The sequence below is a fragment of the Carex rostrata genome, chromosome 11, assembly GCF_964058835.1.
Source record: "Carex rostrata chromosome 11, lpCarRost1.2, whole genome shotgun sequence".
NCBI classification, from domain to species: Eukaryota; Viridiplantae; Streptophyta; class Magnoliopsida; order Poales; family Cyperaceae; genus Carex; species Carex rostrata.
Window position 1 is genome coordinate 10,618,414 of NC_135928.1, and position 21,278 is coordinate 10,639,691.

At 34.4% G+C, this 21,278-nt stretch overlaps 2 protein-coding genes across 8 annotated transcripts; one reads left to right on the plus strand and one right to left on the minus strand.

Moving 5' to 3' along the window:
• Nucleotides 1-483: 483 nt before the first annotated feature.
• LOC144561700 (putative triglyceride lipase) lies at nt 484-7,067 on the minus strand. Of its 7 annotated transcripts, none has more exons than XM_078310761.1 (19): nt 6,651-6,732; nt 6,170-6,228; nt 5,954-6,043; nt 5,538-5,605; nt 5,349-5,403; nt 5,179-5,248; nt 5,019-5,100; nt 4,821-4,885; nt 3,711-4,748; nt 3,426-3,488; nt 3,296-3,342; nt 3,146-3,191; nt 2,320-2,399; nt 2,031-2,147; nt 1,851-1,932; nt 1,598-1,726; nt 1,182-1,262; nt 979-1,104; nt 484-815 (listed from the first exon to the last, which is right to left on the minus strand). In XM_078310761.1, exons 5-19 carry the CDS (start codon nt 5,372-5,374, stop codon nt 765-767), a joined length of 2,103 nt encoding a protein of 700 aa, XP_078166887.1. In that variant the 5' UTR covers nt 5,375-5,403; nt 5,538-5,605; nt 5,954-6,043; nt 6,170-6,228; nt 6,651-6,732; the 3' UTR covers nt 484-764. The 7 variants fall into 7 exon arrangements, with proteins under 7 accessions (XP_078166887.1, XP_078166888.1, XP_078166882.1 ...); XM_078310762.1 differs by having other exon boundaries at nt 5,538-5,631; XM_078310756.1 differs by lacking the exon at nt 5,349-5,403 and having other exon boundaries at nt 484-817; nt 1,598-1,723; nt 5,954-6,035; nt 6,651-7,067.
• Nucleotides 7,068-17,324: 10,257 nt separating this feature from the next.
• On the plus strand, nt 17,325-20,750 carry BAM1 (beta-amylase 1). The gene is made up of 5 exons (XM_078310643.1): nt 17,325-18,194; nt 18,502-18,712; nt 18,806-18,916; nt 19,587-20,119; nt 20,228-20,750. The coding sequence occupies exons 1-5, from the start codon at nt 17,611-17,613 to the stop codon at nt 20,490-20,492; spliced, it is 1,704 nt and encodes a 567-aa protein (XP_078166769.1). The 5' UTR covers nt 17,325-17,610; the 3' UTR covers nt 20,493-20,750.
• The last annotated feature ends 528 nt before the right edge of the window (nt 20,751-21,278 follow it).

The following is a 21,278-nucleotide window of genomic DNA, read 5'->3' on the forward strand; positions in this document are numbered from 1 at the left end:
CTCCATCTTTCTTTCACAAAAAAAAAAAAAAACCCCTCATAATTTGCTAAATGGGTAAATTACTAAATCCAGATAATTTGCTGTCAGACACGTCTTTGGTACTATATACAAATGAGATAAACCCAGCTATTTCGATAGTTATGTTACAGTCAACTAGCTGAGTCTGAATCAAACCAAATAATCATATCAGAACAAGCCGAGCTAACTCAGCTAGTTAACAGATTGTTCTTAATTTTTTTTTGTCAATTTGAAACTATTACCTACACAGAGATTATATGTCAAGAAAGAATTTCATATTCTTCTTGCAACGAATTTCATTTTCTAATAATGAGCACAAAAGTCGAAAAGTAATTCCATCTTTCGCTTGCAACAAGATGAGAAGCAAACTGGATCAAACTTAAATTCGCTAATAACAAATCAAATCAAAATATTCATGAGAACATTAACCTGAAACTAAATAAAAAAATAAGCTGGGAGAAGAACGATCACAAGGACTGTAGCAGTTTTAAAATAGCAATGCCAATTTGCCTGACAGTTGATTTTAACAAGGAAAAATGAAAAAAAAAAGTTTCTAAAATTAAAGTGAAAGGTACATAAAAGAACTCTCATAATTATGAGAGGCCATTGTAAACTATTGTCTATCATAATAACTTTTCGTAAGCAGTTTCCCAACAGGGAATGTGCAAAGTATATGTACACATTCTAACTTTCTGAAATTTGTATTTTTCTCATTGTTATATCGAGCTAAGTATGAGTAATCAGCATCAACAATCATTAGATTTATCGTTCACTGTGCGCGGTAATTTGACCTTACGCTCTGCAAATGATGAAATGGACACTGAATTAGTTGAAACTATACCATTATTATTTATTTATGTAGAAATAGTGGTACTATGGCCAATAGGCAAAGAGTTTCTAAGTGATATGGTACGGATCAACATTTCAGTCACCGTGCACAGAAAATAAGAAATATCAAACCTCTAGAAGTGTGACATAGTAAAAATCTTCCATGTGTTGCATAAGAGCAGATCCATCTCGAAGAGAGAGGAGAAGATTTATCTCGGTTTGTAGAATTTTCTCCACTAATTGTTTCTCCCCTTTCATCTGATTACATCAGAGTTTAATTAGCTTCCATATGAAACCATACTTAGCAATTAATCTATCAATACTCATGGGCTTACAAATTCACTAAGAAGCGCATCAGGTGTGGATTCTCCTATCACATCACCTTGAGATCCATCCACTAGTATTTCTTTGTTTTGCTGCAATAGAATCAACACTGAATAAATTGATAGTAACACAAATTCACAAGTTACTAGTTACTAGTTAAAATTCATTTAAAAAAAATAAAATACAATTTTACATTTAATCCTAGAAAATATAGGTCAAAAACATGAACATGTACAAAATCGCTCCCAACTTTTCTTGATTAGATGCCTAAACTGCCCCCTCCCTTGTCACTACTTAGAAAGGTGGGCTACATATACAATTTTTATTCGGGAAGAAATATTCTCATTTTGGAGGGTTGTACATGATATTGATAGTTTTCAGGGGCATGAATCAGTTTTAATTGAAAGAATATACAGTAGATACGCACCAGAGTTTCTTTGACATTTCCAGTAGAAAGATACAAGGGTTTTGCCACATGGCAGTAACCCATTAGTCGGGGTACTGTTGGAATTATATCTCTGTGATTTACTATTCTCCAGCTATCTTTTACTTTCTGCTCAAAAACAGATCAAACAAAGAACATAAACAATACAAAATATGTTGCATTGGTATTTGTGACCATTTCTGTAATTTCCTACGTATGGTTTTATCTGCAAGCTTAATATATAACGAATAATTACCGCATTGTAAACCTCAGCAAATCTCCTATTTCCAACTCTAGGAGATCCAAAGTTGTACATTGTAACCGAGACTACACCATCCCTATATCCATTTGAAATTAAGTTATATATATCTTCTATTGGAAGTAAGACAATAACAAAAAGATGAAATACTAAACTCTTCAATAAGATTTAGTTTACCTGGCCATCTGGCTAGATGAGAGCTCAAGTGCAAGCAGTGTAGACAAGGCACCGCCTAAACTATGCCCTGTGATATAGACCTGCCACTTTGGTATCTCTACAACTCCGCAACAATCACTGAACAATTAGAAAGAAAAAGCTGACCAAAAGTACGTCTTTTCTCTGCTTTTGTATTGGCTAAGCTTGCTAATTGTTTAACTAAATAGCTAAACCTAAATAAAGGCCAGTGAATCATAAATTGGTTCGGCGAGTTTTTAACTATGAACTGTGAGCAAATTAATGTACTTACCAATATCCTATGGAAAATTTAAGGAGAGTAATGATGCGATTCCTGACAGAGTCATATGCGTCCAAAAATCCACTGTGAACCTAACACCCACAAGAAAAATACAGAAAAGACAGGTTATGATATACTTCTAAAACTAGAGGGGTATTTGTTGCAGTGTCCTATCCAATGCCCCTAAATCTAAAAAAGGAAAAAAAAAAAAAAAAATGAAGGGTTGAAATTCGTATCCACTAAGCTTCCTCATTATACAAGGCAAAAAAGATCAGTTTGGTGGTTTTATCTTGTTTTTATTTAGGAGGCCCTCTCCTCCTCTCCCAAGTACCAGATAAAAACCTTTACCTGAATTTCTTTCTTAATCTAGCTCCTTCCCCTCTATAAAACAATTATATTTTTAATCTTTATTAGTATTACTTTCACATCTCATCTAGCCAGACGACACAAGCAAATTGTACCAAATAGATCATCATACTTCAATAAAAAAAATGTAGTATAGAAGAAAATCTCATGTGCTCTTGTTTTTTCTGCTAGCTCCAAGGAATTCCTTCTTTATTTGTGTTGTTTTGTCTTTTGAAGAGACGATACCAGGATGCCAGACAAATGAGCAAAGGAGTGGAGAGGGAACTGATTATGATGACTGGATAATGGATCAATAGGAGATGGGTATAGAAATTGAACGCTTGACAGCTTGAACTAGAAAAATTTATACTGGATCTAAACAAGGACACCCCAAATTCAGAACTGATATCAGTGGTAACTAAAGGCTATAGTAAGGTAGCACCACATACTTCCTCTTTGAAATTATTCATTTACTATAGACTCAAAATTTTACCAGGACTTGTTCATTAGCATCTCCACCAAGTCTTTCAGGGTTTAACCTGCATTAAAATTCTTAAACAATGTAAAATCTTTTCATTTTTATTCCTTTAAGTTAGTACATTGAAATAAAAAGAGCCCTTGAAATCAAGAATATTAGGCATGCCTTTTTGGCAGAAGCAAAAGATCAGTTTGCAAATCCTTCCACTTTGTCTGAAAGATATCGGGAAGTCGATTAGTTTTCAATTCAAGCATCATGATGTGACAATAAAAGGTTTCTTTAAATTTTGGCTAACCTGTTCAGTTCCTCTAAAAGCTACAACTAGTCTCCTCCTGGAAGAATCACGCCAAATTGCAACCTGCATTTTCTTATGATCTGTTAGTTCAAACTATCAACCAAAGGAATATTACTGGTAGCAAACCAACTAGCGCAATACAAACTATCAACAATTAAAGTGAAGGTCTCTTATCCAGTATAAACATGTTTAGGAAACATCATCCCATCAGAAATATGACTACATTTTAGAACTTCCAGTAACATCCATACAAGAATCAAATTTTAAAAATTAAGTATAACTTGCCTGGGTATCAGTGGAAATATTGTCAAGAAAACAAATCTTCTCAAAATCTGATTTAATAAAACTGGAACGGCCAAGTGACATGGCAAGCATGGCCCATGCCTCCATTGCACTCTCAGCCTTGGAAAACAGCTGCCTCATCTCTTCGGCCCTTTTAGAATCCAAACCAATTTCTTCAAGTTCATCTTCAGCCCTTTTAGAATCCAAACCATTTTCTTCAAGTTCTCCAACATTACTTTTACCATCTGTAAGCATTTCTTCTGGTTTTCTTTCTTCATGTTTATCCTCCTTTTTTAATTTAGAAAGGCTCATGGTGAGAACCATCAATGTTCCAAGTATAGTCTCAGTCTGACTGATCACATCTGACGACACCTTTTTAATATCTAGAAATGGAGGAGGGCCAGTGTCCATTTTTTTAATTTGCTCATTACTCTCCTTGTTTTCTCCACTCTGGTCTGCCTCTCTATTCTCATTGTCTTTCTTGCCTTCTTTATTTTCTTCTTTATTTTCTAAAATTTCATGGCTGGCAAGTCCTGATTCCACATACTCCTTCTGAGCATTCTGGAGTGACTGCATGCTTAGTGTGTTAAGCAAGTCAAATCCATAACCCATCTTGAACTCGGGAAGAGTTAATCCAAGCCGTTGGTTTGCCATTTGTCCTAAAATCCCACTAAATGATTTCCAAAAGTCTTCATCTGATTGTGCTGAAGAACTTTCCACCAAAATCTCAGTTTTATTAGATTTCTCAACATCCTTGATTTCATCAGTTTTTTCATTAACTTCCACTGTGGCATCCATTTTATCAACATTTTCAACTTTATCAGAATCTTCAGATTTTGTGGGCTTGGGAAGGTACGTATATGCTAAAGAATTGAGCTGGCCGAATGCAGACTGCACAAATTGGCTCGCATTTATGGCATCAGAGCCGAGCACCGTTTTTAAAGCAGCCCCTAAGCTGCTTTTTGAGATGAAATCAGATATGAAAGGAAGTTGCCACCATTGTTTGTCTCTTTCAATTTCATCATAGGTCTTATATTTCACCTGATATATTAAATTAAATAAAATTAAATTCAGCTAACATGAAATTCTCTAACAAATAAAGAAAATATTTACCTCTAATTGGATTGTGCCGCCACCTGGATTACCCTCCAGCTCAACTGCAAGCTCATGCACTTCTCCTGATATATCAAATACAAACAGACTAAATATATTAGATACATTCAAGGAATTTACTAGTTTATTATTTTTCAAGTACTTGAGTTCTTGATAAATGTTTCTTAAAAAAAAAAAAGTTAGAAATAATACACTCACCATCACAAAGTAATTCCAAATTCACCATGGCTTTCCCCATAAGCTTGTGTGGGGTCACAAGATTCGCATCCCAAACTTCAACCTGAAATTGTTTTTTTTGTCCTTTAAAATACATGCATAAAAGGGAAAGTCAAGAATTTAATTGTTACAAGAATTACACCTGTAAAATATTTGTTCTCAATTTGTTGATATTTAAGGTAAAGTCTTCATTCCATACTGGCTCCTTGGTCCTGCATTCACAAAATAAAAATAAATGTCTTTCATTTTAGTTCTAAGTCGTTCCATAATAGCAAAGAGATAGGTGTAAATTTTATGCTTGGCAACACACACTTTTTTGTAAATATAAAAGAAATCATAAACCATTCAAACAGGTAGGTTCCAGCCCCTTAAGGACAAAAGATGAGCCAATTTAGTTTGATAGCTTGTATCGAAGATAATGTGCTCTGGCCTTGTTCAAATAATAATAATAATAATAATAAATAAAAATAACGTCTGCATAAGATAAGTGAAGACTCTTACGCCCATTTAATCTTGCTCTTCGCTACTGTATCTTCTATTTGTAGAACTACATATGGGTCACTTGTTCCCTAGAAATTTTGATTGAAGAATACATCTGACATTTTATATCATGGGATGAAGATTTTAAGATATCACACTTTTTGAATGACACAAATGATATACTACATTCCTCATTAGTATAGATATTGTTGTTTTATCTTATGATGACATGCTTTCTTATGGAATTAAATACACTTATTTTTATCGTGATGATGTGTACTTCTCATAAATTAAAGCTTCAGGATTCAGCAGTAAAACCTTCTGAACTAAATTCCCGAAAAAAAAATGTTTTGAACTCTAAATTAAAGGAAAATAAAATAGGGAACAATTTTTTGTGACATAAGTTCCTATCAGTGTTGCAAAAGCAAAATCCATACCCATGGATCCATTATGGGAAGACTAACACCTTTCTTTATCTTTATAAACAGCTGTCCATCATAAACTTCACGAAGAAATTCCCTGTAAATCTAGCATTGAAGTTCAGTAAAGATTTATGAACAACTTCACAGTTTGTCAAACGGGTCAATGTCAAACATCAATATTGGAACTAAATATAGAACCAACGATAATCCATGATATCTTTTGAGACTTACTCAGAGAGAAACACCGTCTGGCAGTCAACTGTATCAATTTCACGCCATCCGATCTTTTCCTGGAAGAAAATATTCAATGAATATTATGTTTCCCATTCAGGCATGTCTACAAGTCTATGTTTACATAATCCAGACTGTTAGCATACATGAATTAGTACTGTGTACATATATGTAATTAAGCTCCCACAAAAACATGTTTATGCAGAGTACGGTATGCATAAAATAAATTTCAGAAAACAATGGTTCATACAAATGGAAGACCACAATTTGCCATAATTCCTTGGAATAATTAATAAAAGAAGTGGCCCTTTTAGTTTTCACACCTGACCTGATCCAACCTGATCCAGGAGGCACCAAAACAGAAGCTCTCTGGATCAGATCAGATAAGTCAGCAAAAATCAACCCTTATGATAACACAATCCAATAGCATATTCATTCTCATTTCATAATATTATTTCTCTAGCATGAATGAGGCACTGACAGGAGGGCTGTTGTAGGCCTCAAATGCGAACCCGGCCAGAACCACCGCCAGATTTATATCAAACAGCGGGCGCGCATCATCATCCCGAGATATTCTCCTCCCATTCTCTGATTGTAGAGGAATCATAGACTGGTTCCCGTCTGCTCTCACGATCCATCTCAGAATCCTACCCCGCTTGGAACCAAAAGAGAGGGAAATCGGAAGACTCCGCTGGGAGAAGCTCAGAGGGAGAGAGAGAGGGTTGAAAGGCAAGCCAGCAAGGAGCGTTGGTTGAGCTCCGGCAGTGATCATGGAGAATTGTAACCGTTGATATATGTTGTTTAGAATTGTAACCGTTGCTTGGTGGGAGAAGAGGGGAGCCTCTGGAAAGGAGGGAGGGAAAGAGGGATAAGGAAGCGAGAAGCTTCTATTTTTCCCTGGCTGGAGCGGGAGATTTGTAGACGGGCCTTAACTGGGCCCATGTGGTACAATTTTATATTGCAGAGATATGGACGAGGCCGAGAGGTCCAGATCCATCTTTCTAGACGGTCGTCGAAACCGCATGTACCGCTGGTGTTTGCAAAAGGTCTGGTCTGGACCGATTCAAACTCTCCGGTCCACGGGTCTCTCCGGTTTCAATCGGTTCAGATTAGATGGTCTAAATTTGGAGAGGATAGCTTAAATCCGTGCTAAGGACTATGGTCTAGACCCATACGAGTTGATCCGCTCCATGGTTCGATTTGATCTGGTCCACGGGTCTAACATTTTTTTTTAACTTTAAAATTTGAAATTATCAATCTCCAAAAAAATCCCAGCTGTTTTGACCACGGTCCAGTCCGATTTTTCTCCGGTATAGTATGGTTTAGGCAAGGTCTAGTGTGGTTTTGACCACAGGTTAGCACGGTTTGACCATGGGATAACACTAGTTAGTACGGTTTTGACCACGAGTTAGCACTGTTTTGCACAGCTTAGCACGGTCCAGTCTGAGTTTAATCCTGTATGGTCCGGTCCGGTCCGGTCGATGAGTTTAGAACCGCCCGAATTAGTTTGGGTCTAGTAGAAAAAACACACCAAAAACCATGCAAAAATCCTCTTTATTCTCGATCCGGGTATTGACCACGGTCCGGATCGGTTCCACAGTTGGTCCGGTCCGGTCTTGGACCGGCCGGGTTTTTTCAAAACACTATAATATTTCAGTTTAGTTCCAGACCTTCCGATCAGAGTCCAGATTAATTCGGTTAATGCACGGATTCCTTTAATATTCGTGCAGATTCTAATCAGACGGTCCGGATCTAAGTAGAAATATTCTGTTACCTCACATGATATGATTTAAAGTACAGGAGGATCCCGATCTGTTCAGAATAGCTGAAAAGCATGATCTTACTTTATCTAAAATTTACCGTTATTTAAGAATTGGAAAATTTAATAATCTGCAGATCCGATGCATTTATTTAAGATCTGAACTGAGCTGGAGCCTAACTCGATCCTCAATTAACGAGTTCAAGTAGTAGTCTAGCTCGGTCATCTAGATACCAATTTGTGAATTTGTATGAATTTATGTGAAACTTAATAATTATTTTAAAACTTATTGATAAAACTTGCAAAAGCAACTCAATTCAAGTTGGTTCAAAAAATTTATAAAATTTATTTTTATCTTAAAACAAGATTAAGTTAAATCCAACAAACTAGATCGTGACGAGTTCAAGTTGAATATAACTCATGATGAACCACCTTGTTGCCACCCTAGTTTGACTAAATTACTTTTGGATTTCTGGTCATTCGGTTTGCATCGGATCTACACAACTCGGTTCGGTTCGGATTGGATTTTAAGTTAGCCGATTTTCAATCGACACGCATTTAAAATCATCATGATTTCATATCAGTCGGATTTAATTAAAATGGTACGGTAGCAGCACGCACTGCATGTTTGTATGAAAAATATTTTTTTTAAGCTTATTAGATATAGATACGAGTATGAATATAGATAAAAACTATTTCGTACTTATTATTCTCTAGAGTAATTATATAAAATAAAATTATATAATAATATTTGATTAATAATTAGAGATGATAAAAATTATTTTGTGATATTTTATATGATAATATTTGAGCAATAATTAATAATATATTTTTGTTATTTAGTGTATATTTTTTGTTATAAAAAAATATTAAACATATTATTTTTATTTACATATTTATTATTTAGTTAAATAATTGAATTTGTCTTAAAAGATATTTATGTACACTTTTTTTTTATTCCTCTTATTTGGTAATTAGTTGGAATTTGTCTTTCTAAAATGAAATCAGTTATCAATTTCTATTTCAAAACATTTTTACACTGGATGATATGTTAAAACTGTAGCGAGAAAAGAGTAGATCTGGTCGTAGAGAGGTGGAGAGGGAATATGAAGATTAGAAAAATAGTGAGAATAAAAGTGTAGATGTATATTAATAGAAGAACACGGTGATTTAGAGGAATTAAAAAGAACAAAATAGTAGATTTAGAATTATGCGTTACTTAATGTGTTGTAAATAATATTTTTTTATTAATAAAATTGTTAGTAAGTATTTTAAATTACTAACTTAAAAAATAATATATATATATTCGAGTCTTATCTCTTTTACTTAAATAAATTCTGTTAGTTTTGTCATACATGTAAAAAAAAAAATCATAATATTAAAATCGATCTGCTGTCGGATCATATTTATCTGAAATCATCAACATTTGCACATGTAAATAACGTCAAAGCTCTTATAAATAAGACCGATTTTTTTATTTTTATCCAAAATTTAAATTGAATTTCAAAAATGAACCGAACCGCATTTCAAATTTTAAAACTACCCAAACCGCTAAACGGTTAACCGGACCCTAGGTTCGGTTAACGGTTTAGCGGACCAAGGGTTCGGTTAACCGTTTAGCGAACCCTTGGTTCGGTTAACCGTTTAGCGGACCAACAGTATGGGTTCGGCTCTATAAATATCAGTCCGACGGAGAGATGAAACCAAAAAAAAAAAATTGTTGTTTGAGAGACGAACAGAAGAAAAGGAAAAAAAAAAAACCGCTGTTTGAGATACGAACTGAAGAAAAGAAGAAAAAAGAAGGTAATTGTAATTTATCAAATTAAAAAATATAATGGGCAAACCCCATAAACAGCTGACGTCCTCCAAAGTAACTGTAATTTATCAAATTAAAAAATATAAATTTCTTCATTTGAATTGTCAGTAAATTATCACAAAGAACAGATTTATTTGAAATGATTTCGAAGTTAATACCTGTCATCTCTCCGAAGGGAAGATGAAAGGTGTGTGTCTCGGGACGCCACCGCTCCACAAGTCCGTGTATCAGCGCCGCATCGATTTTTTTGTGAGGCATGCATGCGATCTGGTATAAACCCAATCAAATCAAGAATGGCGCGTATGCAGCGTGGTACGCGGTCATGCAACGGTAGTGCTTCACGTTTATAACCTCTTTTTTCTACATTACCGAAAATAAAAATTAGAAATTAAAACAAGATGATATTTCTGAACAAGTCAGAAAAAAAGAAATAAGTAATTGCTTACCTCCTCGGAAGCCTGACACACCCTGTGACTGGTATGCGGTATCCACAACAGATCACTAAAAGTATCCCGCGCCATAGGTACTTCATCATTGATTTCGTCGGCCATGCTACAAAATAATTCAAAGTTAATTCATTATTTCCAAAAATTTTAAACTAATCTAAAACGTTTTGGATGTTTCTAATTATTTCTAAACCAATTTAGATTACCTAAATTTTCTAAATCGTTTCGTAACCAATTTGCAATTTTATAAACTATTTTACACCATTTTGAAACTTTTCTAAATTATTCTACACTATTTTTGAAGTTTCTAAATTATCCGGGTACAACTTTAAAATTTTCGAAATTATTCTACACTATTTTCGAACTTCCTAACTTATTCAACACTATTTTGAAACTTTTCTAAATTATTCTACACTATTTTGCAACTTTCTAAATTATTCGGGCTACTATTTTAAAATTTTCTAAACCGTTTTGAAATTTTCTAAATTGAACTAAACCATTTCTAAACAATCTAAACAGTATTTCAAAACAATCTAAACAATATCCGGGCACCACTTTAAAAAATCTAAACAACATTTTCAAAACAATCTAAATCATTTCTAAACAATCTAAACAATCTTAAACAATATTCCAAATAATTATAAACAATCTAAACAACATTTCAAAACAATCTAAACCATTTCTAAACAATCTAAATAATCTTAAACAATATTCCAAATAATTCTAAACAATCTAAACAATATTTCAAATAAATCTAAACAATATTCGGGCACCACTTTAAACAATCTAAACAACATTTTCAAAACAATCTAAATCATTTCTAAACAATCTAAACAATCTTAAACAATATTCCAAATAATTCTAAACAATCTAAACAACATTTTCAAAACAATCTAAATCATTTCTAAACAATCTAAACAATCTTAAACAATATTCCAAATAATTCTAAACAATCTAAACAATATTTGAAATAAATCTAAACAATATTCGGGCACCACTTTAAACAATCTAAACAATATTACAATATTTCAAAACAATTTAAACCATTTCTAAACAAGCTAAACAATCTTAAACAATATTCTAAATAATTCTAAACAATCTAAACAATCTAAACAACATTTCAAAACAATCTAAACATTTCTAAACAATCTAAATAATCTAAACAATCGAAACAATATTTCAAAATAATCTAAACCCTTTCTAAACAATATCTAATCAACATTATATAAACTATTTTAACATTATTTAAATAATAAAAAAAAAAACCTGATACAATCTTCACTTCTTCTCCTTTGAGTCTCTGACTCTTCGATGCTCTCTCTCAAACTCAAAATGCTGCCTCTCTCTCAAACTCAAAATGTTGGGTTTATGAAAGAAACAAAAAAAAAAAAAAAAAATTCAAAATGCCTCTCCACGCGTCCACTCCCTGTCTCTCGCCCCCCACGTGTCCACGCCCCGTCTCTCGCCCCCCACGCGCCAAAAAAATATAAAAAAGTTTCCGCTAAACCGTTAACCGGACACTCTTTCCGCTAACCGGCTAACCGAACCACCTCTTTCCGCTAAATGGCTAACCGAACCAAATATTTCCGCTAAACCGTTAACCGGACCGAAACCATATTTCCGGTTAACGGTTAACCGGACTATTTTAAATGTTCCGGTTCACGGTTAACCGGAAATTTGGTCCGGTTAACTGTGAACCGGTTTGGGTAGTTTTAAAAATTGATGGCCGGTTTGGTTACTTTTTAAAATTCAATTTTTTTTTTGGATAGAAATAAAAAATTCGGTAGATGCGCACGAATATTAATACAAATCAGACGTTTTTGCCTCACTGGCATGATCAATATCTAGAGTGGAAATCTATATCTAAAGTGGAAAACATGCCATGCTGTGACTAATATAGTGTGACTTTGGTTTTGTGCTGTATCGTGATCAAAATATCAAGGAATGGTCACGCTGTGTCTAAACATGTTGTGACAAAACATGATTCACGTGATCATTTAATCATAATTTATATTATTTTATTTAAGATTCACTATTTAGTCAAGATCTACCAATTCTAATTACACGTGACTCGCGTGACCACGTGCCATGCCAAGTTTTTATAAGATGATCACAACACGCAAATAGTCACAGCATAGAACTCGCAAGTCACGGCATGTAACCAACACACATGTCGTGCCGTTCCGTATCATTCCATTCCATAACTATACCGTTTCGTAACAGAGTCGGCTCTGCCACGTCATTTTCCCCACTCTATCTATATCTCTTTCTTAATTCCTTCTTTGAACCAAACAGATGACACATTTGGTGCCAATTTATGATCCAAATTGATGGCCTTACAGGTTTCCAGCCAATTGGCAAATACAAGACCACACCTGTTTGATTAATCCCTATTGGATTACATTGAAATTTGAAACAAAACAAACTTCTGATGTGATGTTTACGGCTCAATAATTCAATTGATGCTTCATCAAGTTGTCCAACATGATGTGTAGAATTCATATTGAAATCTAAACTTTTTTTGGAAGAAAATTGTTCGTGTTAATATCTTTATAAAATTTGAACAATAATCTGTACTAGATAAGGTAAATATAAAATATAAAACGAAATATGAATATGAAATATAAAATGAATTTATTTAGTATCAAGTCAAGCGGTTCAAATATAAGAGATTTTAAGTTAATTTTAATATATTTATTTTTCAACATTTTTGACTGCTTGACTTAGTACTAAAATAATTCAAAAATATATAAATTTTTCATGTAAATATATCACTCATACAATAAATTAGGTTGAACGGTTTGAATTCATCGTTGAAATCTATCCAATTAATTTCGAAGTTATCATATGACACATATATTATACTAGTCGAACTCTTTATAAAATTCTAAAAAATTCAATTTTAATCTTATACTAAGATCTAAATCTGGGAATTTTTTTTTATATACCATAATTAAAATTTTTTTTTATGAAACCAACATTATTAATTTCTTTTTAAAAAACTATAAGAATTGAAATGTCATTTCAGTTCCGAATTTTTTTTTTTGGACCAAAATGGCAATTTGGTCCCAGGTATATTCACAATTTTTCAATTTTTCTAAAAAATCTGTGAAAACGGCTGGGACCGAAATGGCATCTCGGTTTATATATTTTTGTAAGAAACAAAATAATAAAGTAATCAAGTTGGTTTGGTAATTTTATTTATTTATTTATGATTTCTAAAAATAATTCTAAATCTGGCTCATCACGAGCAGTGTTGTAAAAAAACGCTTGTGATGGCAGATTAATTGGTGACGGTGGCCAAACCGTCACGCATACCCTTAACGGAGGCATGTTTGCAGTGGAAAATGTTTAATCGGCTGATTATTCCTGTTTATTCCCGTTTATTCCAATTTATTTCAATAATTTTTTTTGTCACATTGACTTCTTTTTTTATGTGATAGTGTGTGATAATAAGTTTTATAAATCATGTATTACAGTTTTGTCTGTGCTTGAACATACATTAAATATTTTTTATATATGTTTTTTCTTTTTACTTACTTTAAAATTGATTAATTCTTCTTCTATTTATTTATCATATATTTTTCTTACTAATTACTACAATTAGTACGACATATTCATTTATGAAACTAAGTTGTTATTATAAACTAAATTTAGTGATTTTATGTTGGAATGTTTCATTTCTTTCACATAATATATTATTAGTATTTGAAAAAAGTTTACCTCTTAAATTTATTTTTTTATTAAATAAATGTGTTACTGACACATATAAAGTGCTTATGCGTTAAAAAAAATAAGTGTAGTGTTATGTTATAATAATGAAATTAAGTTAAATTAAGTTTATTTGATAAGTTTAGTGAGTTAAATAAATTATAATATATATATATATATATATATATATATATATATATATATATATATATATATATGAGGTAGGCTAATATACAATCGATTGTTCCTGAGGTCCCGTACAACCAAGTCATTTTTCGATTTTTAAAGTCCAAATGATCGATCCAAACCGTTCATCTTGTTCTCCATATTAATATGTGCTTGAAGACCAAATTTTACATTTTTTTGAATTTTTTTACTATTTATTAAGCCACTTTGAAAATCGCTGATCCAACGGTAGCTTCTGGTTTTACTGTTTTGTTAAGCCACCGTTGGATCAGCGGTTTTGAAAGTGGCTTAATAAATAGTAAAAAAATTCAGAAAAATGTAAATTTGGTCTCCAAACACATATTAATATGGAGAACAAGATGAACGGTTTGGATCGATCATTTGCACTTTAAAAATCAGAAAATGACTTGGTTGTACGGAACCTCAGAAACAATCGATTGTATATTAGCCTACCTCTATATATATATATATATATAAATTTAATAAAAACGTTAAATTGTCTGTATAATTCTGATTAATCGGCCACATACCGTTTAATTATTTAGCATTATCCTATCTGTTTGAAGACCGCATACTGTTATTTATAACACTGATCACGAGTCCTATTCGCAAATTGTGCCATTCAACAAACCTCACAAACGCACTTGACAGCTTCTGTCAAGCTTTCAAAAAAAAAAAAAAACAAACCTCACAAACGATCTGTCCGTGATTGATATCAAGTCACGGAGCGAGTCGGCAACTCGGCAAGAACAGTGATTCCATTCCTTTCAAAATTTTCAACGCGGTCATTCTAGGAGCATGGGCTGGTGGAGCCATGCAACAGGTCGACGTGTCTCCAAAGGGAGCATGTAGTGACGCGTTGAGTGGCCCAAACGAATCGGCCGTGAAAAAAATTTATTAGCTGTAGTGCTCCGATCCATTCATACAACTATGCCACGTGTCAATGCGTTCACGGATCCACATGTGACCGCTTTAATTCAACATTTCAACTGGAAGCAAATTGTTGAGACAAAGAAACGTAAGGGCTGTTTGTTTGTCACGAAATTTTGCGAGATAGGATTGCACGGGTACGGAAATTTACTGTTTAATTTACGGGAACTCATGTTCATGAATATGCACATGAATTATTGTGAAAATTAAATTTGTTAAAATGAATGTTGGGTTGTATTGTAAAATTAATTGTAAATTTTTTTAAATGTTTGATATAATATAACTATTTTTATAATAAAATTATTAATAATGTAATTAAATCAAATTGATGAAATAATATTTTATATTACTTATTATTTTATAAAATATAAATATTTTTTATAATTAAATAAATAAGTATTTAATGAGATAGATGCACTATGTCATTTGCATTCAATAATCTATAAATTTATTTAACAAATCATCACTTTTGTTAAATAACTAAAATGGATACAATAGTATATGATACATCTCTTTCAAGAAAAAAAAATTTAAAAGAAAAAAAATAATTGTATTAACAAAACCTTGCATTAGCAAAACCTTCTCACTGATAAAAATTAGCCTTCATTTATGGGTCAAGAAATCCTTTAAGATTTTATTAAAATATGAAAGCTAAGTGATTTGGAAAAATGAAAATTCAGTCTTAAGTGCATAATTTTTTTCCCATCACTTTTGATGGAACAATTTGAGGAAAAATAATGAGAGGTTTTGAGGGAAAAAAAAGGGTTTGTCGAACAGTTCAGGAAAATGTCTAAGGAACTCATTTATTTTTTCGTATAAAATTTTCAGACGAACAGGCTCCAAAAGAGTTTGTTTTTCACAAAATTAGTCGTTGTATCTTTTTGGAAGGATTTTCAAATCGTAAAAAAAAAGTTGTTAATTACTGTTATCAAATTTCGCATGAGAAATGTGTGTTGGGCTTAGGGGTGATTAATGAGCGAGCATGAGCGAGTTAGGGTATGATCATGCTCGCTCATTTAGTAAATGAGCGAGTTTAAGCGAATTGATAAATGAACGAGTCGAAAATAAGCGAGTTATGAGCGGCTCACGAGTTATGAGTACTAAAACTTAATAAATTGTCATAATTCATTTAAATAAAATATAATAAAAATTCAACAAAAATATAATCATATTTCAAAAATCAACAGTATCATCAATACTTCAACAGTGATTAACAACTAGCGTCCTACAAACAACAATAGAATATAACAAAAATCAATAGTATCATCCAACAAAGTGTAATACTTTCACAGTAGCATCAATAGACAACAATCAACATATTACAAAAATAGAATAATCCAACAGAAACTAACAACAGCACTAATAAAAATCCAACATCTATCGTGACAGAAATTATGAATATTACACAGAATTTAATGAGGCAAGGCTGATGTGGCAGAAATTTATTTGTGATTGAATGTGACAGGAATTAAATGTGGCAAATCTTAAATGAGCGAGTTATGAGTGAGTTGGAGCATGCTCATGTTCGCTCATTTAATAAATGAATAAGTTATTAATGAGCGAGTTGATAAATGAGTGAGTTTAAGTGAACATTTAATGAATGAGTTATGAATGACTCACGAGTTATGGGCAATCTAGTCACTTTGGACTTATCTTTGAAGGTAATAGATAAAAGTTTATTGAACACGCTTTCAACTTTTTAACAGCAAAGCAGAAGCTTCGAGCATCTGTTATTTTTGAAAAAATAACAAATATCTAAAATTAGGAAATAGCAGGGTTACGATTCTTTCTACTGTTATAGCATGAACAGCAGGGAAAACAGGGGCTTCTGATTTCTGACCGTTCGATTCAGATCCTAGTTCTCATCTTATTTCATGAGAATGCTTGTGATATAGTAGGTGAATTATCGTCCGTCCATTTTAGATCGGATGGATTGGATTGGGATAGCAGCGATAGTTCGTAATTCTTAGTAGCAGAGATGGAGCCTTCAAAATGAAATAGCTTGTACTGGAAGGTTCTGGTCAAACCGTAAGATATGGAATGAAGAAGGTTAAAGATCCGAGTAAAAACACATTCCATGTGACAATGCACCGTCCAATCCGTTTTTATCCGTTTCACGGCCAAACCAAGCCAGCCTCTCCTTTCCAACTAATCCCAGCCACACTCCAGTGTTTCCTCTCCCCAACCGTTAAGGGTCCGCCACGCGTCCCATGACACGCGTCATGATCTACCGAGCCTTCCCCTTTCAATGTAATATTTCGTGAGGGTTGTCTATACAATAACACTGGACCGATGTTCCAATGACTTGTGGGGTAGTGCCATGTATCATTCAAAGTGGGCCCTGATTGTCATTGATAACGTTCTACAAGGTCGGTTTTCCATTCCAATAATTCGTCGTTATCTACCTTTTTCCTCTATTAAAAACCTCTGCTTTCGTTCCCAAACAGAAGCGAAGTCATTCGAAGTCATTTGAAGTTAACAAATTAAAACCTCAAAAATCTTTTGGCGAACAAGAGGGAAATCAAGAGCACTTTAGATACCGTAAGAGAGAGAGAAAAATCTGTGAGAGAAAGGTAAATCGAAGGAAGAACTAATGGCGTTGAACCTATCTCAGAAGATTGGCGCTCTTACCACCGTAACACCTGGTGACCAATTCGGGACGACTGCACGGAAGACATCAATCGCTCAGGCGTCAACACCTGGTTCTAACCTGCGGTGTCGAATCTCCTCCTCCCCAGGAGAGAGAGACCAATTAACACCACCCCTCAGCCCGTGCCGGTCACCGCTCAGAACCGATCTGGATGTTGCTTGCAGAGCACTCGCTGCAGATGCAACGGCTGAGGCTTTCCCAGATGTGGAAGAGAAGAAGCACCTAGTAGAGATGCCCAAGGGGGAGGGAGTACCAGTTTATGTGATGCTTCCCCTTGACACGGTTAGGCCGGATGGAACGCTTAACCGTAAGAAGGCGATGTGGGCTAGTTTGATGGGGCTGAAGAAAGCGGGAGTAGAAGGGGTGATGGTGGATGTTTGGTGGGGCCTCGTGGAGAAGGATGGACCTGCGGCGTATAACTGGAGTGGGTACACCGATCTCATGGAGATGGCAAAGCATGTGGGGCTCAAGGTCCAGGCGGTCATGTCCTTCCACCAGTGCGGGGGCAACGTTGGCGATTCTGTTACGTGAGTATCTTTTTCCTTTTCTACTCCTATTAAATATTTTATTTATTTATTTTTGTTGGAAAGAAGAAAGAATTTTTTTAATATAAAATTTAATTTATGCTAGATATTTTTCAAAAGCATTGTTTGTAAATCGTTCATTTTTTCACGTGACAGATCACATAATTAATCCATCATGTTCCACCGTCCATTTTTAAACCTTTGAAAGCTCAAAACTTGCGTTCTTTGTCTGACACGTGTCCCTCGCTGTGCACCATCTCTTTCAATAAAAAATTATATTTTTAATGGTTGGTTTTTGTGTGTTGTGCAGTATACCACTGCCAAGATGGGTTGCAGAAGAAATGGAGCGGGACCCGGATCTGTGTTACAGTGACCAGTGGGGCCGACGCAACTATGAGTATGTGTCTCTAGGCTGTGACACCCTTCCTGTGCTCAAGGGACGTACCCCAGTTCAGTGCTATGCTGATTTCATGCGGGCATTTAGAGATCAGTTTGAATCTTACCTTGGCACCACTATAGTTGTAAGAAATCAAAGCTTATTTATAACATATTACTTGGGGTTTTGGAAAGAATTTATGTGGTTGATTTGTTAATTTATTTTTGGCAACTATTAGGAAATACAAGTTGGAATGGGACCGGCTGGAGAGCTAAGGTATCCTTCATATCCTGAATCGGATGGTACATGGAAATTTCCGGGCATCGGAGCCTTCCAATGCAACGATAAGGTGAGCAAACTTTTATTCTTGAGTGAATTTTTTTAGAAATTCTGTAGATTTTATTAACAGAGCTTGGGGTACACCCCAAAATAATGGGTAAATTTGTGACAAAATTCGGGGTAGGACTAACCTGATTGTTTGAAATATTAGATTGAATACATTGGTAGAGGCTAAAGAATTAAGAAGTTACAAACTGAAAGATGATTTTTTCTTTCATAAAAGATTATCTTTAATTTATGATCAAAATGGTTCTGTAATTACAGAATAAGTAAGGGCCACGAGTAATTCAATAGATAATTAACATGCCTTGATCCATGATCCTCCTTTTAATGTTAAAAGATGTGTGTGTTTGTGACAAGTTGATTGTCTTGTAGTTCCGCAAATATAGTCTGCGCATTGGATTGAAATGATAATTTGGTTTGTTGCGTAGATGTTTTAGATAGAATGATATTTTTTTCTGGATCAGAAGGGGGTGTGCATTAACTAGATAATTAACTATACTAAAACTTGGATGTTCTGCACATTACCAGAGTTATATTTTGACTGAGTTACTGTTTGATAATTAACTACTAAAACTTAAAATGCTCTTGTGCACTACCAAATTTATAGTTTCAGCTGAAGTACCGTTTGAATTGAAGAATTATGTAATTTACATGTTGTTTACAATCAAATTTTGCAGTACATGAAGAGTAGCCTGAAGGCAGCTGCTTTATCAGCTGGGAAGCCTGATTGGGGCCACGGTGGTCCCACCGATGCCGGTGGCTACAACAGCTGGCCTGAAGACACCGCCTTCTTCCGCAAAGAAGGTGGTGGTTGGAATGGGCCATATGGGGAGTTCTTCCTCTCATGGTACTCCCAAATGTTGCTCGATCATGGCGAGCGTATCCTCTCTGCCGCTTTCTCGATATTCTCTGACCGTCCTGGAGTAAAAATCTCTGTCAAGGTTGCTGGGATCCACTGGCACTACGGGACACGGTCTCATGCAGCAGAGCTTACTGCTGGATATTATAACACAAGGTTTAGAGATGGGTATTTGCCCATTGCGAGGATGTTGGGACGACAGGGAGCGGTATTTAATTTTACCTGCTTGGAGATGCGGGATTGTGAGCAGCCGGGAGATGCATGTTGTCGGCCAGAGGCATTGGTCAAGCAAGTTGCTGCTGCAGCTAAAGAGGCCGGGGTACGCCTGGCTGGGGAGAATGCACTGCCAAGGTATAATTTATTTCCATCCATTCTTTTAACAGTAGTTGCAATGAAAAATAGTAACAACATATATAATGGATGATAGAATCATAATAAAATACTGGTGTTATATTTTAGGTACGATGAGACGGCACATGGACAGGTAGTGAATGCAGCAACTCGTGGCGATCAAGATGACAAGATGGTGGCGTTTACATATCTGAGGCTCAACCCGCAATTATTCGAGTATGAGAACTGGAGGAAGTTTGTAGCTTTTGTGGAACAAATGCGCAGCAGCGGGAAAGACCGAAACCGGGAGGTGCTTGAAAGGAAGGCTGAACAGTTTGTGCAAGCAACTAGTCCCCTCGTGCAAGAAGCTGGTGTTGCTCTCATGAGTGGATGATGAACTAACACAATATTTTACCGTAGATGCAGAGATATAGAAGGATAAATTTCAAAAATGGATAAAAATAGCGGGGAGTTTTTGTGTATCCGCTAATTAATGGTGTGTATTAATTTGTGGGGTTCAAACTTGCAAAAAATGTTGGCTTGTGGTTATTGTTTAATGCATGGTTTGTACCTACTATAATGCATATGCCTTTCAATTATTAATTGTAAAACTATATATTAAGGAAAATATTAAAAAAAATTATTGAGAGAATATATTTGTTGGGCTTTAATTTGTTCTTTTACTTGTTTCATTTTGGTGTTTTGGGGTTACTGGCTATAAATTCATAATTCAAATCAGCCCCATAAACCTAAATAATAAATTTAAGTTATGTAACAGTTCTTCTCCAGTTTTAATCTTTTAGAACTACCAAAATTAATTTGCTTGTGCTTTGAAGCGACTGATCCACTATCGGCAAGAATGGGATCTGTGACCGACACTATGGGTATTACTTTCGTGGATACTATAGTGTCATACTCTTGTGGATATTATCGTCATTAATAGAAAAAAAATATTTTGTAGATATTACTGTCGTTAATAAAAAAAAATATCTTTTTGTCGGTAGAAAAAAATATCTTTTTGTCGGTAGAAAAAAATATCTTTTTGTCGGTATATTTTCATGGATAGTCAATTAGTCACTGTTTTTTCTCGTAAATACTCTTCCATTCATTGCTAATAAAAAAAAAAAAAAAGCTAGCTAGTTTCCAATTATAGGTTTCAGGCGGTCTACTCAAGTTGGAA

Excerpts from the sequence above, each read along its gene's own strand:
- LOC144561700 (XM_078310755.1), bottom strand. The coding sequence starts at position 6,941 with ATGATCACTGCCGGAGCTCAACCAACGCTCCTTGCTGGCTTGCCTTTC. Across the intron at positions 1,105-1,181 it reads ATGCGCTTCTTAGTGAATTT|ATGAAAGGGGAGAAACAATT; the intron begins GTAAGCCCATGA and ends TGATGTAATCAG. Across the intron at positions 818-978 it reads ACTATGTCACACTTCTAGAG|AGCGTAAGGTCAAATTACCG; the intron begins GTTTGATATTTC and ends CATCATTTGCAG.
- BAM1 (XM_078310643.1), top strand. The coding sequence starts at position 17,611 with ATGGCGTTGAACCTATCTCAGAAGATTGGCGCTCTTACCACCGTAACA. Across the intron at positions 18,713-18,805 it reads ACCTTGGCACCACTATAGTT|GAAATACAAGTTGGAATGGG; the intron begins GTAAGAAATCAA and ends GGCAACTATTAG. Across the intron at positions 18,917-19,586 it reads CCTTCCAATGCAACGATAAG|TACATGAAGAGTAGCCTGAA; the intron begins GTGAGCAAACTT and ends CAAATTTTGCAG.